Source organism: Mobula birostris, chromosome 27, assembly GCF_030028105.1.
Source record: "Mobula birostris isolate sMobBir1 chromosome 27, sMobBir1.hap1, whole genome shotgun sequence".
Taxonomy (NCBI): Eukaryota; Metazoa; Chordata; class Chondrichthyes; order Myliobatiformes; family Myliobatidae; genus Mobula; species Mobula birostris.
In genome coordinates, this window is record NC_092396.1 from 13,316,977 (window position 1) to 13,334,668 (window position 17,692).

The 17,692-nt window shown below is 41.8% G+C and overlaps 1 protein-coding gene across 2 annotated transcripts in view; it reads left to right on the top strand.

Annotated features, from left to right (window-relative positions):
- Positions 1 to 17,692, top strand: part of prdm16 (PR domain containing 16) — a 751,999-nt gene that overhangs the window by 696,360 nt on the left and 37,947 nt on the right. For both annotated transcript variants that reach the window (XM_072245465.1, XM_072245466.1), the window contains exons 12-14: positions 2,849 to 3,018; positions 4,614 to 4,691; positions 16,785 to 16,954. In XM_072245465.1, the coding sequence (XP_072101566.1) occupies positions 2,849 to 3,018; positions 4,614 to 4,691; positions 16,785 to 16,954 (418 nt within the window). The remainder of the gene's footprint in view (positions 1 to 2,848; positions 3,019 to 4,613; positions 4,692 to 16,784; positions 16,955 to 17,692) is intronic.

Genomic DNA, 17,692 nt, shown 5'->3' on the forward strand with positions numbered 1-17,692 from the left:
ATCAAGCATCTTGAAGTACTTTGCAAAATAATTACTTCTAGAAATGCAGTAAACACTGGTATTCTGGACTTGTAGAAAATTTACATTGCCAAGGAAGCCATTCAGCCCTTCGTGTATGTGCCAGACAGAAAAGAAATACTTAATCCCAGTTTCAGCATGAAGTTGTAGCCCTCCAGTTTACACCTTTTCAATGACATGTTTAAGCATCAATTAAAAGTGGTGAGATTCCTGCTTCCAGCACCTTTCCATACCGTGAGTTCTAGACTCTGACTATGCTATAAATGTCCTTCAGTTATACCTTTAATGCAACTGCTTGTTCATTGTACTAATTGCATTTAATCATATTCCATTAAGTAGGACCAGAGGCATTTTAATTCTTCTTCTAACTTTTTGCCTCCCTTTAATATTTTTTCCTTCTACCTTCCAAAACCACTTCAGAATATTTTCTCAGTTTGCCACGCCTTGTCAGACTTGTTCAAGTACTCCGGCAACACGAGCAAACTTAGCCACAAGGATGTTGGTCCCAGCCCTACAGGAGTGCTTTGCGTCTGTACGGTGTGAGTACAGCCTTCCCACATATTCACTGGCACTGTCCTTTTATGTTAACAGCGACTGGTACACGGCAGGGAGAGTAATTTAGAGGGTACTAACTTTGAAGTTCTACTTCTTAATGTTTTTCCTAACTCCTTAAAACAAAGCCGCAGGAACACAATACTTTTTTTTAACCTGTCAGTGGAATCAAAATGAGCCACTGCCTCTAGCTGTTTGCCCTACCCTCCAGAATGTTTCGCAACTTGTCCAGTGACATCCTGGCACTAGCAGAGCAACATGCCGTTCTGGAAGTTCCTGTGGCCCAGTGATTTCTCGCCTGCTTAGCTTTTTAATGTAGGCATCAAAACAAGACGTGCAGTGATACTGAATCCTTCACCTCCTCAGTTGTCTCAAGAATGTCAATTAATTAAATTTCTTTTTCAAGTATGATTACTGTCATTATGTAAGCAATGCAGCAGCCAATTTGCCACAGTGAGTTCTACAGATATAAATAAATAACTGTGTGGGATAAAAGTTGGCCCGGGTACCAGGAGAATTTTGTTACTTTGAATAGTGCTGTGGGAATGTTTACATCCACTTGAATAGGCATATGGTTTAAAGTCTTTGCTGAAAGACGGCACCTCGGAAACAGCATTAGAGTGTCGTGCCAAATTATGTGCTCGACGCCTGAAGTAGGGTTTAAACCCATAGCCTTCTGACTGAGAGCTGAGAGTGCTCCTGAGCCAAGGCCGACATGCATGTCATGTGAGCAGGTTAAAAATTAATCCATTACTGCAGTCATTTCTAGTCACATATTTTCAACTTTCTTAGTCATTCCTTATTTTCTGAACCCTTTTTTGTGAGTTTTGTTTATTCCTTCCTTTATCTTCATTTTTGTTTGCAAACACTCCTTAAACAACTAAACCAGTATTTATTTTCTGCATGATGTTTCGTGAATAAAGACTTTTTAACCAGGAGATTCCCATGACTCTTAATCGCAATCTGACATGTATGTATTCAATAGATTGTATAAATATACATAGGTATTTTCTTTGTACTGTTCTGTATATCAGATAGGATAGAGCTGGCTAAATGCTTTACGTCTCTGGTTTAAAGAATGGGAAGTCAATTCTTGTTTCACAACATTGATCAGTGGGTATTTAGGGATAATTGAACAATCTCCTGACACTCACTACCTAAGGACACTTGGGTTTAAGCTGTGGGGGCTGTGAAGCTCTGTATGCACAGCAGACAGAACACTAAGAGCTGAGAGATTTTGACTCTGATCCAATGAGTCAACCTGATTCTAGGGAGAGATCCATACTGAAGATTTACGACCGAATCAAGGCGGCCTTATTTAATTCTGATGTTTAATCAGTGTAGGCCGCCATCTGATTCTAGGTAGGCATGAAGCAAGGGGGGGGCGAAGACAATCTTCCATGCTTCAGTTGATGCTGCTGAGAGTGGCAATCCAGTGCGAAATTAAACCTGGTTTATGAGGTGGGCTGCTGGCACAAGGGGTCACCTAGAAGAATATAACGCGGACATCGGGTTATTATCATATATGGGTCCGGGGGGAAATTGATTTTCGTTACAGTTGCACCATAAATAATTAAATAGTAATAAAACCATAAAGAGTTAAATGGTAATATGTAAATTATGCCGGGAAATAAGTCCAGGACCAGCCTATTGGCTCAGGGTGTCTGACCCTCCAAGGGAGGAGTTGTAAAGTTTGATGGCTACAGGCAGGAATGACCTCCTATGATGCTCTGTGTTGCGTCTCGGTGGAATGAGTCTCTGGCTGAATGTACTCCTGTGCCCAACCAGTACATTATGTAGTGGACGGGAGACATTGTCCAAGATGGCAGGCAACTTAGACAGCATCCTCTTTTCAGACACCACCATCAACAGTATCAATTGTCTAGATCTAAATATCAATCTCCTTCAGGAAGTGAACCTAGAATAAGAAGTTACTATCTTCAAATTAGAACTAAAGTATTTGGGAACAAAACTTTCACACAGTCTGTATTTGAGATGTGCATAATTTTGACCGAAATGCCCTATTAGGGAAGCTCAACCAGAAATGTTAACACTGTACTTGATAGACCTTTGTTCCCAAAGGGTATTGAACAATATGAAGAGAAGTGGGTAAATGGGACCAATCTGCACGTCATCCTTGAATGCAGTAGATCAAGTGGTTTGAGGAAATGAATGGCCTTTTCCTCTTTATGTTGGTATACCTGTTAAGGATAGCCCTAAATTGTTCTTTCCTTTGCCCTCCTTGGAAGCCTGGAAATTATGTCATGATCTTTTACAGATGGCTGCTATGGAAACTATGACAGAGAAGCTGGAGAGTTTTGGTACATTGAAAATGGACACCATGGGTGCTCTACAGCCTTCTCCCCACCATGGCTTCAACTTCCGATCGCCCCCATCCACGCTGTCTGATGCTATTCTCCGCAAAGGAAAGGAGCGTTACACATGCAGGTTAGAGGCATCCAGATACCAGAACTTCAACTTGTAGATGGCTGCCCCAGTAGAAATGGCAGAGTTCCTAGCCACACCCTGCAGCAATCATCCGCGACATCAGGTTTTGTACAGGATCACTCAGCGTGGATGCAAGCCATTTTGAACAGCAAGTCCACAATCAGGATTAAGAATCTAATAACACATCCTATTTTATGCTGCCCATATTCCCATCCATTTCCCCCTCTTGCCTGCACATGGGGGCAATTTTATAATGACCAATTAACATCCCAATCTGCACATTGCATCGAATTATGAAGACAGTGCATCTGGCTCACCTATTCCACGCTGATGTGCATATTGCACATGTGTGTCCACCCATACTATACCATTGCATCCTGTCAACATAGCATTTCTCCTTCATGCCCTTGGCCAACTTGCCCCTAAATGAACCTGTCGTTCCCCTCAACAAATCCACATGTTTGTGAGTTGCACTGCAACTTCCTTAGGATAGGATTTGAGAGGAATTGGAAAACCATGGCCTAATTAAGGGCAGTTAGCATGGCTTTGTCGGGGCAAGATGTGTTTTATGAACTTGATTGATTTTTTCAAGCAGATGATGAAGGTGATTGCTGAAGGTAGAGCTGTTCACGTTGTTTATAGGGATTTTAGTAAACTGTTTGATGAAGTCCCTCATGGGAGGTATATCCAGAAGATTAAGAAGCAGGGCATCCAGACTGAATTAACTGTTTGGATTCAAAATCTGTTTACCCATTGAAGACAGAGCTTAAGGTTGATAGGATGTATTCCAGCTGGAGGCCTGTGACTAGTGGTCACAAAGATCGTTTCGGGTCTCTGTTGTTTGTGATATATTAAAACTGACCTAAACGGTGAGATTAATAATTTTGCAGGTTATTACCTCAGATGCCTATCAAACTCCGAGTATGATTAGATTCTCCTGAAAAGGTGGCTCATGTTGTAGCTCATTGACATGACGTACAGCATAGGGCCAAGTTCTCTTGTTCGCCAAGAGCACTCAGCTCCAATTCCTCAACATTTCAACGATTCCATTGCCATCATTGTACATAGAACACTACAACACAGTACAGACCCTTCAGCCCACAATGTGCCAACCTTTTAACCTTCTTGAGGATCAATCTAACCCTTCCCTCCTACATAGCCCTCCATTTTTCTGTCATCTATGTCCCTATCTAAGAGTTTCTTAGATCATGTAGTCAAATTGCTTGGCTGAGGTCCACTCTTGGATGAGCCACATTTCCCTTTTACTAGGCAACGAAAAGGTTAGAGCCTTTGACAGTCACCACAAACTGTGGACAGTGAAAGCCTCTTGAAACTGAAGTTACTAAAATCTCACTAAAATGAAACTCGTAGTCAGTCTTCTGCCAGGTTAAAGAAATGTAATTGTCCCCATTCACCCTGTCTCCAGTCATGAATATTAACCACCTTAAGGCAATTACTTGGTTCATAGCATCACAGGTGTATCCGTGTATCCCTCAGTGGAAGTAAATCAACCACAGGTGTATTTGTGTCTCATAAATTACAATGGACATTTCTAGGAATGCTTGTCCAGTTTTAATTGTAATTTCCCTCTCCAGGTACTGTGGGAAGATCTTTCCAAGGTCAGCAAATCTTACTCGGCACCTCAGAACGCACACAGGGGAGCAGCCTTATAGGTAGGTATCAAAAACTCCTTTGCCTTCGAACAGGGGTTCCCAACCTTCTTATGCCATGGACCCTTCCTACTAACCAACAAACCCCAGGTTGGGAGCCCCTGCCTAAGAACAATTGAGCACAGCCTCCTATAAAGCAGTACCATCTGAACCTCTTCCTAATTCTTAGCTTGAAAAGATACAGACTATGTCCTCAATCCAACCCACTGCTCATATTTGATCTGTGTGGATCCTGTGAGTATGCAAATAATTAAAATCAAAACATAATTATTAAATGTTTATTAATTAAACCAAAACAAAAATTTCACACTGACTTAAAGTCTCTTCCCCTAGGCAGCTAATCCGATCAACCATTCTAGTTAGTCCCCCAACCCCCTTTATCTGTTAACTCAGTCACTGCACTGTAAACACTTTAAAATAAATATTATAATGCTCTTTAAGTTATAAATAAATGCTGGTATTTATGTATTTATACATATTTTATTCTATAAATGCATTTTAACCTTTAACTTAATTTTATATAGTTCTTTATTTTTGATAATCATTGAATGTTATTGTCTTTGTTGCATGTGTCTGAGTCAGTGGTGGAGGCAGATACACTAGTGAAGTTTAAGAGACTACCAGACAGGTATATGGAGGAATTTAAGGTGGGGGGTTATATGGGAGACAGGGTTTGAGGGTCGGCACAACAATGTAGGCCGAAGGGCCTGTACTGTGCTGTACTATTCTATGTTCTACGTCGCCCCAACACAGCACAGCAGCTTCCTAATACATGTATATGGCGAATAAAGTTGAGTTAACTTGAAATGCATGAATCTACTGTTAAGTAATTTTAGAATAAAATGAAAGAAAATGAATAGCCAAAAAAAATCATTTAAACTACATTTTGGTGAATCAGTAACTCAATTTAAGCTAATGGAGTCACCCTTGTACACCAGCCGTTCTTGGTGTAGAACTGAAGGGTTTTGACGAAAATGCTTCCACTCCCTCAGCTAGGTATGGTGTAAATTTTGTGTTATTCCAGTGGCAGAACAGGAAAGTTGAAGCTCCCAACGCATTTGCAAGTTCCGCTTTGCAGCGTAAAAATCCAGAAGGGAGAAATGTGCCAAACGTCAGAGAGTTCCCTACAAAACTACTGTCCACCGTAGCTCAATCTGGCCCAATGCAGCAAATTCAGAAATTACTGTCAGCTCATGGGGAGAAGTACACTTCAAGATACTGTATCTGTCTCCTAGGAAGATCTCTGTTACAAAGTAAAGGAAGTTAGGCATTTCATCTTGATCTTTGCTGAACTTCAGCAAGAAATTTGCAAACAATTAAAATTACCCTCAGGAGTTGTAGGCAACCACATTTACCCAGATTTACCTTGTTAGACTATTTCTTTGTAGATTAGCACAAGGACAAGGTTTTTAAATGGAGAGGCTTGGGTTTAGCTTAATTTGAAGTTAACAAATCACAGCCTCAAGTAAAGCCATGAAGAATTAACTTAAAGCGTGTAAGTGGGCATTCTGTAATGGTTGCGTAAATAAATTCATTACTTAGAATGAAAATGAGCCATTCTGCTCATCTTTGTCCAGTGGTGAGTTTGGTAATTAAACTTTTGATATTGCTATAAACTTCAGGATTAGAGAAAGATAGAATCTGTGCTGCTGTCCAATAGATCTGATTTGGAAACGATCTGTATGCTGTTACTGGTAATGATGGGAAAGGACTAAGAAGTTTGAAAGTCGGCTCAAGAAATTATACAACTGTAAGATTAACAATAAGCAAGGAAGTGTTCTTTTCGATGTATAAGTTAAATATTTGAAGTCATTAAATTGATTTTACATTCTGTAAACGTTCTGCTGGGATTCGAAACCCTTAAGATGCTTCAGTATCCATCAGGACAGAAATTGTATTTAAAAGTACTTTGGCTTGTCAGTAAAGCAGCTTTTAGACTGTAGTCTATAATTATAAACGTAACACTGTAGTTATTTTTTTCAACATTAATGTCATTGCAAACAGCAAGGTGAAAGTCATCAGATAATCTATTTAGAAAGGTTAGATTATGGGTAAACATTGGGCAGGACACTAGGAGATCTTCCTGTTGTATATGAATAGTCTCCTCCTTAAATTATCATGTAATAATCCAGATCTGATTAGTGAGTTTAAGGTAAAGGAACCCTTAGGAGACAGTGATCATAATATGATAGAATTCACCCTGCAGTTTGAGAAGGAGACATTAAAATTGGATATATCAGCATTACAGTGGAGTAAAGTGAACTACAGAGACATGAGAGAGAAACTAGCCAAAGTTATTTGGAAGGGGACACTAGCAGGAATGACAGAAGCACAGCAATGGCCGGTGTTTCTAGGAAAAATTCAAAAGGTGCAGGAAAGATGCATCCCAAAGGTGAAGAAGTATTCTAAAGGGAGGATGAGGCAACTGTAGCTGACAAGGGAAGTCAAAGACAATAGGAAACCAAAAGAGAGGGCATATAATATAGCAAAAATTAGTAGGAAGGTAGAGAATTGGGAAGCTTTTATAAACCAACAGAAGAAAACTAAAAAGCCATAAAGAGATAAAAGATGGGATATGAAGGTAAGCCAACCATTATTATAACAGAGGATATAAAAAGTTTTTTCAAGTACTTGGAGGCACATGATAAAATAGGGCAAAGTCACCATAGTTTCCTTGAGGGGAAATCTTGCCTGACAAATCTGTTGGATTTTTTTTTTGAAGAAATAACAGGAAGGATAGACAAAGGAGAGTCGGTAGATATTGGTTTTTGGGATTTACAGAAGGCCTTGGACAAGGTGCCACACATGAGGCTGCTTAACAAGACAAGAGCCAAAGGTATTTCAGGAAAGATGCTAGTATGGATAGAAGATTGGCCGACCAGAAGGAGGCAAAGAGTGGGAGTAAAGGGGCCTAGTCTGGTTGGCTGTTGGTGATTAGATGTGTGCTGTAGGGGGTGGGTGTTGGGACTGATTCTTTTCACTTTCCACACCAATGATTAGGATGAAGGAATTCATGGCTTTGTGGCCAAGTTTGCAGATGATACAAAGGTAGGTGGAAGGGTAGGTAGTGTTGAGGAAACAGTGAGTCTGCAGTAGAATTGAGGCAGGATGGGGAATGGGCAAAGGAGTGTCAGATGGAATATAGGGTAGGAAAGTGCATGGTCATGCACATTGGCAGAAGAAATAAAGGCATGAACTATTTTCTAAATAGAGAAAATTCAAAAATCAGAGGTGCAAAAGGATTTGGGAGTTCTTGTGTAGGACACCCTGAAGATTAATTTACAGGTTGAGTTGGTGGTAAGGAAGGCAAATGCAATGTTAGCATTCATTTCAAGAGGACTAGAATACAAAAGCAAGGAGGTAATGCTGAGGCTTTATAAAACATTGATCAGGCTGCACCTTAAGTAATGTGAACAGTATTGGGCCCTTTATCTAAGAAAAGATGTGCTGGCATTGGAGAGGGTTCAGAGGAGTTTCACAAGAATGTTCCCAGGTATGAAAGGGTTAACATGAGGAGCGTTTGATGGCTCTGGGCCTGAACTTGTTGGAGTTTAGCAGAATTGGGGGGGGGGGGTGGTTCTCATTTAAACCTTTCAAATGTTGAAAGGCCTAGATAGAGTGGACGTGGAGAGGATGTTTCCTACAATGAGGGAGTCTAGGACCAGAGGACACAGCCTCAGAGTAGAGGGACATCTATTTAGAACAGAGATGAGGAAAAATGTCTTTAGCCAGAGGGTGGTGAATCTGTGGAATTCATTGCCACAGACAGCTGTGCAGAACAAGTCATTGGATATAATTAAAGCAGAGGTAGATAGCTTCTTGATTAATCAGGGTGTCAATGGTTACAGGGAAAATTCAGGAGAATGGAGTTGAGAAGGATACTAAATCAGCCATGATGGAATGCCAGAGGAGACTTGGTGGACCGAGAGACCAAATTCTGGTGTATCTTATGATCTTAGGCAGCCCTTCAGGATTGAGGATGACGCAATATCCACTCTGTAGGTTTTTGGGGTTCTAAGATGTCTAATAAGCCCAATGTATGACACAGGTGGGTCAGGTAGTTGGTAGTTTGTGATTTGGTGCACTACTTCCGATGCTTATTTGGGGCCTCTACATGCTTCCAGCACATGGTTTTCAATACTACCCCAAATGTACCTTCATCTCTTTTAGTGGTCAAGGGCAAGTGATTCCCAGGAGTCAAAAGGGATGTTGCTTTTATTCAAGGAGGCTTTAAGCACATTCTGGATCAAAGTGAAAGCAGGCCTGGGGCCTACAGTGTCCATGCAGGCCATCAAGAACTTACCTATACTAATCCAATTTCCAGCATCGTCCTTGGCCTTCTATCCCTTGACATTTCCAGTGTTCATTCAACTACTTCTTAAATGTTATGAAAGTACCTGCCCCCATCACTTATTAACACCCTCAAAATATTTATCAAACGAGCCAGACAGGATAGCTCCTCAATAAACCCATGTTAACGTTCCCTGATCAATCTCTGCCACTTCAAGTGCAGTTTGATCCTGTCCCTCAGAATGTTTTTTTTTTCCCCCAATGGGTTCCATATTATTGATGGTAGACTCACTAGCCTGTAATTAACTTGGTCATCCCTGCTACCGTTTTTCAATAAAGTAACACATTTGTTCTTCAATCATTAGGCACCACTTCTGCAAGCAGCGTAGACGTGAGAAATGTTCATTTAGACCAGGGGTTCCCAAACTTTAATATGCCATAGACCAATATCATTAACCAAGGGGTTCATGAACCTCAGGTTGGGAACCCCTGATTTAGACCTTGACGACATTTTCAGGCATGGATTACCCCTTGGTTTCTAATAGCCCTACCAGTTCTCTGTCTATCTTCTTACATTAATATACTTATTAAATGCATTGGCATTTTCCTTAATTTTCTCTGCCTGTGCTATCTTTGTCTCCTCTTCCACTTCCTAACATACAGAAAATGCTGGAGGAATTCAGAAAGTGAGGCAGCATCTGTGAACATGAACAAACAGTTGATGTTTTGGGCTGAGACCCTTCTTTAGGTCTGGAGAAGAAGGGGTCTACACCAGAGTAAAAGGATGAGGGTGGGGAAGGAGAACAAGCTAGAAGATGATAGGTGAAGCCAGCTGGGTGAGAAAGGTAAAGGGCTGGAGAAGAAGGAATTTGATTGGAAAGGAGAGTGGACCATTGGAGAAAGGGAAGAAGGAGGGGCACCAAGGGGAAGTAATAGGCAGGTGAGGAGAGGTGAGAGCCAGAGTGGGGAATGGTTCTTCCAACCGGAGAGTGGCTTCATCTTGGCAGAAAAGGAGGCCATGGACCGACATTAGGGAACAGGAATGGGAATTGGAATTAAAGTGCTTGGCCACCGGGAAATTCCACTTTCGGTAGGTGGAGCGGAGGTGCTCGATGAAGTGGTTCGCCCATTTTAAGAAGGTTTCACCAAGATAGAGAAGGCTGCATCGGGAGTACTGGACACAATAGGTAACCCAATAGATTTGCAGGTGTAATGTCGCCTCACCTGGAAGCACTGTTTGGGGTCCTGAATGGAGGTGAGTGGGCAGGTGGAGCAGTTCTCTCACTTGCAGGGATATGTGCCAGGAGGGAGATTAGTGAGGAGGGATGAATGGATAAGGGAATCATGGAGGGAGTGATCCCTGCAGAAAGAGCAGAGTGGTGGGGGGAGGAATAAATATGTGTTTGCTGGTAGGTCCCTTTCTTTTAATACTTCCCTGACTTCCTTTTTTTATATTGCAGTAGCTACATTTTTATCCGACTCTACAGTAATTTGCACAAGTCTTAGCCACGTATATTTAGCTAGGGTGCCTAAGACTTCTGCACAGTACTACCTTTGTCAACATGGAGCAGAGAGCCGGTTTGTAAATCTGGCAGGAGCAAAGGATGCTCTGAATAATGAGGGTGGAGTGCTGCGGGAGGGGTGTGGGACAGGTGGCGGAGAAGTGCCGGGGCAGGGGATAGCAGTGGTGCAGACACACCCAGCCCTGAGACACCAGGCAAGGTAATTCTATTCCAAACAGTTGGTTTATTGATCATTGCACAATGTCTCTCTGGTGCTTCCCACTCCCTTCCTCTCCCTTCTCCTTTTTCCAACTATGATTCCCCTCTCCCTGCCCCCTTCCCACTCTCAGTCCACAATAGAGACCCATATCAGAATCAGGTTTATCATCACTCACGTGTCATGAATTTTTTTTTGCTGTAGCACTACAGTGCAATACATAGAATTATGACAGCACTGTGTAAAAGTCTTAGACACCCGAGCTATATATATATGTGTGCTTTAAGACTTTTGCACATTACCGTACATACTAATTGGTATCCAGGATTCCCTGGGCTTGTTGCTCCTTGTTGTCTTACTTTTCATCCAAATAAGAAAGTGTTGGCCTTGATCTATTTCACTTCTGAATGACTCCAAGCGGTTGTCTGTCAATGTAGCTGTGAGTAGCAGCTCACAGTTCACTTTTTCCTATTCTTGAATCATCACATAGAATCTTTTCTTCTGCCTGCACAGTAATCTCATCCCATAACATAGCTCGGAATACAGTGTCTTGCATTAGGCATTCAAGCTGTACAAAAGAATGATTTAAATCCCTCTAAGATGGCAGAGCAGGAACAGTATAACATTTCAACTCAAAGGCCGTGCTTCTGGAAGACTACCAGTCATCTGGAATTCCACAACTGCAAACTGAACTATCAGTCCAGACTGTGGCTGCTGTTGCAAGAATGAGGTCAGAAATAAACCTAATTGTAAGGACAAGGATCTAGCATAATTACTATAGCGCCAGCAATCAAGTTTCGATTCCCGGTGCTGTCTGTAAGGAGTTTGTACGTTCTCCTTGTGACCGCGCATGTTTCCTCCAGCTTCTCCAGTTTCCCCCCACTCTCCAAAGACGTATGGGTTAGAGTTAGTAAGTTGTGAGCATGCTATATTGGCACTGGAAGTGTGGCAACACCTGTAGGTTTCCCCTCAGCACCTATTCAGAATGTCGTTGATGCAAATGATGCATTTCGTTGTATGTTTTGACGATTAAATGTGCATTTGGAAAATAAAGCTAGAGTGGAGCAGACTCGATGGGCCGAATAGTCTAATTCTGCTCCTCTGCCTTATTGTCTTATAGTCTTAATGCACTAGTTGCAACTAGCTGCATCAAATTACACTACAGCCGAATACAACAGCTCATGGAGAGTCTAGGGCCAGAGGGCACAGCCTCAGAATACAAGGGCATCCCTTTAGAACAAAGATGAGGAGGAATTTCTTAAGCCACAGGGTGGTGAATCTGTGGAATTCATTGCCACAGACAGCTGTGGAGGTCAAGTCTTTGAGTGTATTTAAAGAGGAGGTTGATAGGTTCTTGATTACTCAAGCTGTCAAAGGTTATGGGGAAAAGGCTGGGAATGGGGTTGAGAGGGAAAATAAATCAGCCATGATGGAATGGAGAAGCAGACTCAATGGGATGAATGGCTCAGGTGTCCTGTGGTCCTCGGTCTTATCTTTGTCTTTAAACATAAAAGCACAGTTTGTTATTTTTGTTATTTCCATAAATGATGCATATATAAGAAATATACAGTAGCTATTTAATTTCTTGTAATGTTAGTTTGATAATTAGTGCCAAGAACTCTGACATCTTTAACATAACTTCAGGTCAAACAGTGAAAGGAAAATTGTTAGAAAAGCAAAGAAAAAATCCCTGCCTTGTGGGTCTGAATAAGATATAAAGATCTAATTGCATTATCCCTTACTTCTTTCCAACCAGATGCTCCTGTTTATTTCCCAGGTTGCAGGGAATGTGCGATATATTGACCCAGTGGGGTCATACAGATCAGACAGAATTCACACTTGCACTTCATTTAAAATTTTGCAAAGAACTCTTGTTTATTTGCTTGTAAAAAAAAATCTGAACTCAGAAGTAATTTAAATTAGCCTTTGCCAAATGGAAACCTCTTCAATAAAATGGAGGGCCTTACCACTCTGATGTCATGGAGCCCTTTCCATTTCCACTTCTACGAGACAAACTAATCTGATAACGGCAACTAAAAAGAAAACTGTTCGGAATTGTCACACGCAAAATGCTGGAGGGACTCAGCACATCAGGCAGCATCTAGGGAGGAAAATAAACAGTCAATGTTTCATGCCGAGACCCTTCACTAGGACCTCACTAATCCCTTCAGGATTCCTCCAGTACTTTGTGTGTTTTGTTCGAGATCTTGACCATCAGCAAAATCTCATGTGCTTATGATTAGAGTTACACTGCCATTTGGATCATTTTTTCATACTTTAGCCATAGCTTACTAAGATCTTACTGAACTGATTAATGAGGGAAATTACCATTTTGGGTGCCTTGGAGTTGATAGTTGAAGTATAACAAATGTGAGAGTCTACCCACAAAGAACTCACATCCTTTCTTCCAGAATCTATTCTGTCTCCTGAGAGGGACAGCAGTTAAAATTGCTTTCAGAACAAGAAATGAACTTGGCAATGTAGATTGTCCTTATTTGCTGGCTGGCCAGACTGCATCAATTAAGATCATTGAATGAGTAACTTAAACATCATCAGACAGGGAAATGCCTGTAATCTAACAGCCCACTCATCTACTACCCATTCTTCACCTTGCCTTTCTTCTTACTCCCACCTCTTGGGTGGCAAAAGGATCTACTGAACAATGAATAGTTGCTCTTCTGATGTGCGGTGTTCGCCAAGCCTGGCAATTAGCTTGCAGACGTTTCGTCACCAGTCCAGGTGACATCCTCAGTGCGCATTTGTTGACGTTTCTCTCTGGGGGTGTTCACGTTTATAAAGACCCCCCCCCCCACACACACACACACACACACACACACCCATGTTTGCTTGCCTCGGTCCTGATTGGCTGCCCCTTCAGTTGACCTTTTGCTCACGTTTGTTTGGCTCTTAGGGGTTCGTAGGTGGCGTCTATTTCTATATGTTTGTTTAAGGAGTTATCAGAAGAGCTTCTAAGAATTCTCGTGCCTGCTTCATGCTTGCCAGAACCTCCGTAGTGTCCTTCCTAGTCTTCATGTCCCAAAATCAGTGACAGTGGATCATACTTTTCTTTCCCTCCTTCTCAACAACTCCCACAACCTTAACTCTGTCATTCAGGAAGAATGCTCGAGGAGAGAGCAGTGGGCCTTTCTTCTGTTCCCAGTCTACTGGATCAATCCTAAGAAACTGCAACTGACAGGTTAAGGAATTTTAAAAGTGCAAAGAAAGGAAGATTGATGCTGTTTAAATCTTTGCTGATTGTAGACGTCACTTTCTCATTCCCTGTTTGCCGCCTCTATTACAGATTGAAAATCCCCTAAGGATGATGTTTCAGCTTTGTCAGCTTTTTTTTCTCATTCTCTCTCCCTTTCTTTCTGTATGATTAGGTCATTTAGAAACAATTTGCCCTAACAAATGACTGGGATCATTTTCCCCTGCAACTTTTCAAGTTGACTTCGAGGTAAATATGCAGCACATTGGATAGTGAGCCGAGGCTTTGTTTTAAAACCCTTCATGGTTCATGGTGCAGAGCACTTCACTCGCACAGTGATTATCAGATTGCGCAAGGAGATTGTCTGATGAACAGTGACCGCTCGAAGACCCCAGTTTTAGAGCAAATGATCCGGGCACTGCGCTGATGACCAGCCGGCCCAGATGAAGTAACTCCTGGTCCCTGGTGCATTAAACAAAACACTCAGGCTTTCTCGCCATTTGACAATTGCCTCTGACCCATGCTGCACCAGGGTCCTAAATTAGCAGCAGGCATTTTTTAGGCAGAACATAAAAGGATTCATCTGATTAAAACTTTTGATGCCCAGTAATTTTCCCAGCACAATTAGCAGTGCAAGTGGAAATCTGCTGTTTGTACAGCAAAGTAAAATTGGGTATATCAATTCTATCAATAAACCCCTGGGAACAGCTCGCAGACTGTGCTGTGTGTTCTGTTCAGCATGTGTTAACTCTTTGGAGTACCGAGCTTCCCACCCACCACCCCCCCCCAACCACCACCACCTCCAGCCGAAGATCTGCTTTACACCTCAATGCTGTTCACTGAGATTGAGATAAATAAAGGAGATGATATTTCCTCAGGAGCTCCTAACTGGGCATCTGTGAGCACATGCAGCAAGGCGTCAGCAGGCCATTCACAGCCAGTCCTAACCCTGTTACCCACATGATCCGAACTGTCAGATGGGATGAAACAAAACGTTTTTAGCTTACTTGAACTACTGCAAAGCGTCGGCACCGCTGTGCAATTAAACACATTATATTCAATAAAAGTCCGTTTCTTGTTTCTCCAAATTCCATCGTGATACAAGTAGTCTGAAATTATACTTGTGCTCAAATTCAAGCATTCTACCATAACCAGAAAAAAACATTCTGAGGAAGCAATACTTGTGAAAAAATTTGCTGTCCTTTGTTTAACTGAAAGTTAATGATAACATGGCACAATGACCTATACCATCTAGTACAAATGATATGACAATTGATTTTTGTTGTTGCTCATCCTTTCTCTACACATGCCCATTTTCTTCAACTTGGGTTATTGGACAATTCTACTTTTAACTCTTTAAGAGATTGCAAACTGCCATTAATTATTAGACTTTGAGTCTACAGTACTGTGCAAAAGTCTTAGGCACATAAATATAGCTAGTGTGCCTCAGATTTTTGCACAGTACTGTAGTAATTTAATGTATTTCACTGTACGCAAAAGAAAAATCAAATTTCATGACGTGAGTGATGATAAACCTGATTCTGATATGGGTATCTATTGTGGACTGACAGTGGGAAGGGGGCAGGGAGAGGGGAATCGTGGTTGGGAAAAGGGAAGGGAGCAGGAAGCACCAGGGAGACATTCTGTAATGGTCAATAGACCAATTGTTTGGAATCAGATGACCTTGCCGGGTGTCTCAGGGCTGGGTGTGTCTGCACTCAAGCCACCTCCCCCCGCCCCACCCTGGCACTCCTTCTCTGCCACAAATCCCACACCCTTCCCACGGCTCTCCACACTCATTATCAAAGAATCAAAGGTTATGGGGATAAGGCAGGAACTGGATACTGATTGTGGATGATCAGCCATGATCACAGTGAATGGCGGTGCTGGCTCGAAAGGCCGAATGGCCTACTCCTGCACCTATTGTCTATTGTCTATTGTTATTCCCAATGCCCCGTGTTCCCGCCACATCGGCAAAATTCATTCTCTGCTCCAAATGGACAAATTCCGTACTGTGCACAAGTCTTAGGCCCCCTAGCTATACATATGTGCCTAAGGCTTTTGCACAATACTGCATATGCTGGTTAATATTCGTCCCTCAATCAACACCATAACAAAAAGTGATTAGCTTCTCATTCACCTGTTGGCTGTTTCTTTGAAATTTTGCCTAATTAATTACATAGTATTTCTAGCAGAGAAACAGTCTGTGTAGACCAACTGTGTATAAGCTTCACTTGCCTCCACTTCTGATTGTTGACTTCACCCTATTAGTGTCAAGTCCCGTCTTGTGATCCATTTCCCTCCATTTTCAGTAACTATGCAACGGGGTAGTCATTCAACTTTCAAACAGTTGTCTGGATACAGAGAAAACTTTACCAACTTTACAATTCAGTTGAATACTTTATGGAAATCAATGTTATGTTATATTTATTCCCATTAAATTTAGACTTCCCATGTGAAAACATCATACCTACATTTCTATATTCGCTGCATTCTGTACTGAAGAAGGGTCTCAGCCCAAAACATCGACTATTTATTCATTTCCATGCATGTTGCCTGACCTGCTGAGTTCCTCCAACATTTTGTGTGTATTGCTTTGGATTTCCCGCATTTGCAGAATTTCTTGTGTTTATTGTCTACATTTAATTCTCTTGAACCTCTTCATTGTTTTAGAGATCTCTGTTAGGCTGCTCCCTTAGCATCCTCCTTCATAGAGGATTTAAACTAATCTTTTCAAGAATAATGAAATACCTATGATTTTTCCGAGGCTTATTGGTTCCAATATTTTAATTAAACTGACAAGAGCATAAAAGTTTGAAGAGGTCTGATTAGAATACACATTTGGTCATTGCATTTATGTTGCTCATTTATCCTTCCAGGTGTAAGTACTGTGATAGGTCATTCAGCATCTCCTCTAACCTGCAAAGGCACGTTCGCAACATCCACAACAAAGAAAAGCCATTCAAATGTCACTTGTGCAACCGCTGTTTTGGGCAGCAGACCAACCTTGATCGCCACCTCAAGAAACACGAGAACGAGAGCATTCCAGGTATGACGTAGCTCTCTTCTACTGTATGCCGGACTCCGGGTCTGTGCTGGAAGGAGAGCTCCTGGATACAGCCGCACAGCTGTTATGCTGCTAGACTGATATTCCACAGACTTTGGTGTAAGCCACTTCCAGCCAGTTTGCAAAATCAAATTCATTTTTAAAATATCCTGAAATGAAAGTGTGATAACACCAAATGTGACCATGACGCTGTCACGTTGTTGACAAAGTCCAGTCACCCTTTGTATTATTTCTCTCAATTTTGTCCGGGGACTAATTTTTCTTCACTATCTCTTTCCCCTCTTTTCCTCAACTCCTATGAGACATTTTAATACAAGTTCTTCTTCTTCTTGGACCCTTGGCTCCCAGTAGAGCAAAGGCCATCGATGACCTCTGAAATCGATGGATAGTTGGAGTTCATCAACACTTCTGCAATCCATTGCATCCAGGGGGTTGGCCTATACAGCTTCAACCCATTTCCAGGGTTGGACTTTGAGAGCTGCAAGCTATTATTATTTCCCTTAATAACTTGCTGATCACTTATTTATTTACTGGTTACAATTGACCTACCAACCAGTATGTCTTTGGACTGTGGGAGGAAACTGGAGCAAACCCACGTGGTCATGGGGAGAATGTTACAGGCAGTGGTGGGAATTGAACACGGGTCCCCTATACTGTAAAGCGTTGTGCTAACCACTACTCTACCGGACCGCCCCATTGTGCTCAGGAAGGTTTTGCTCA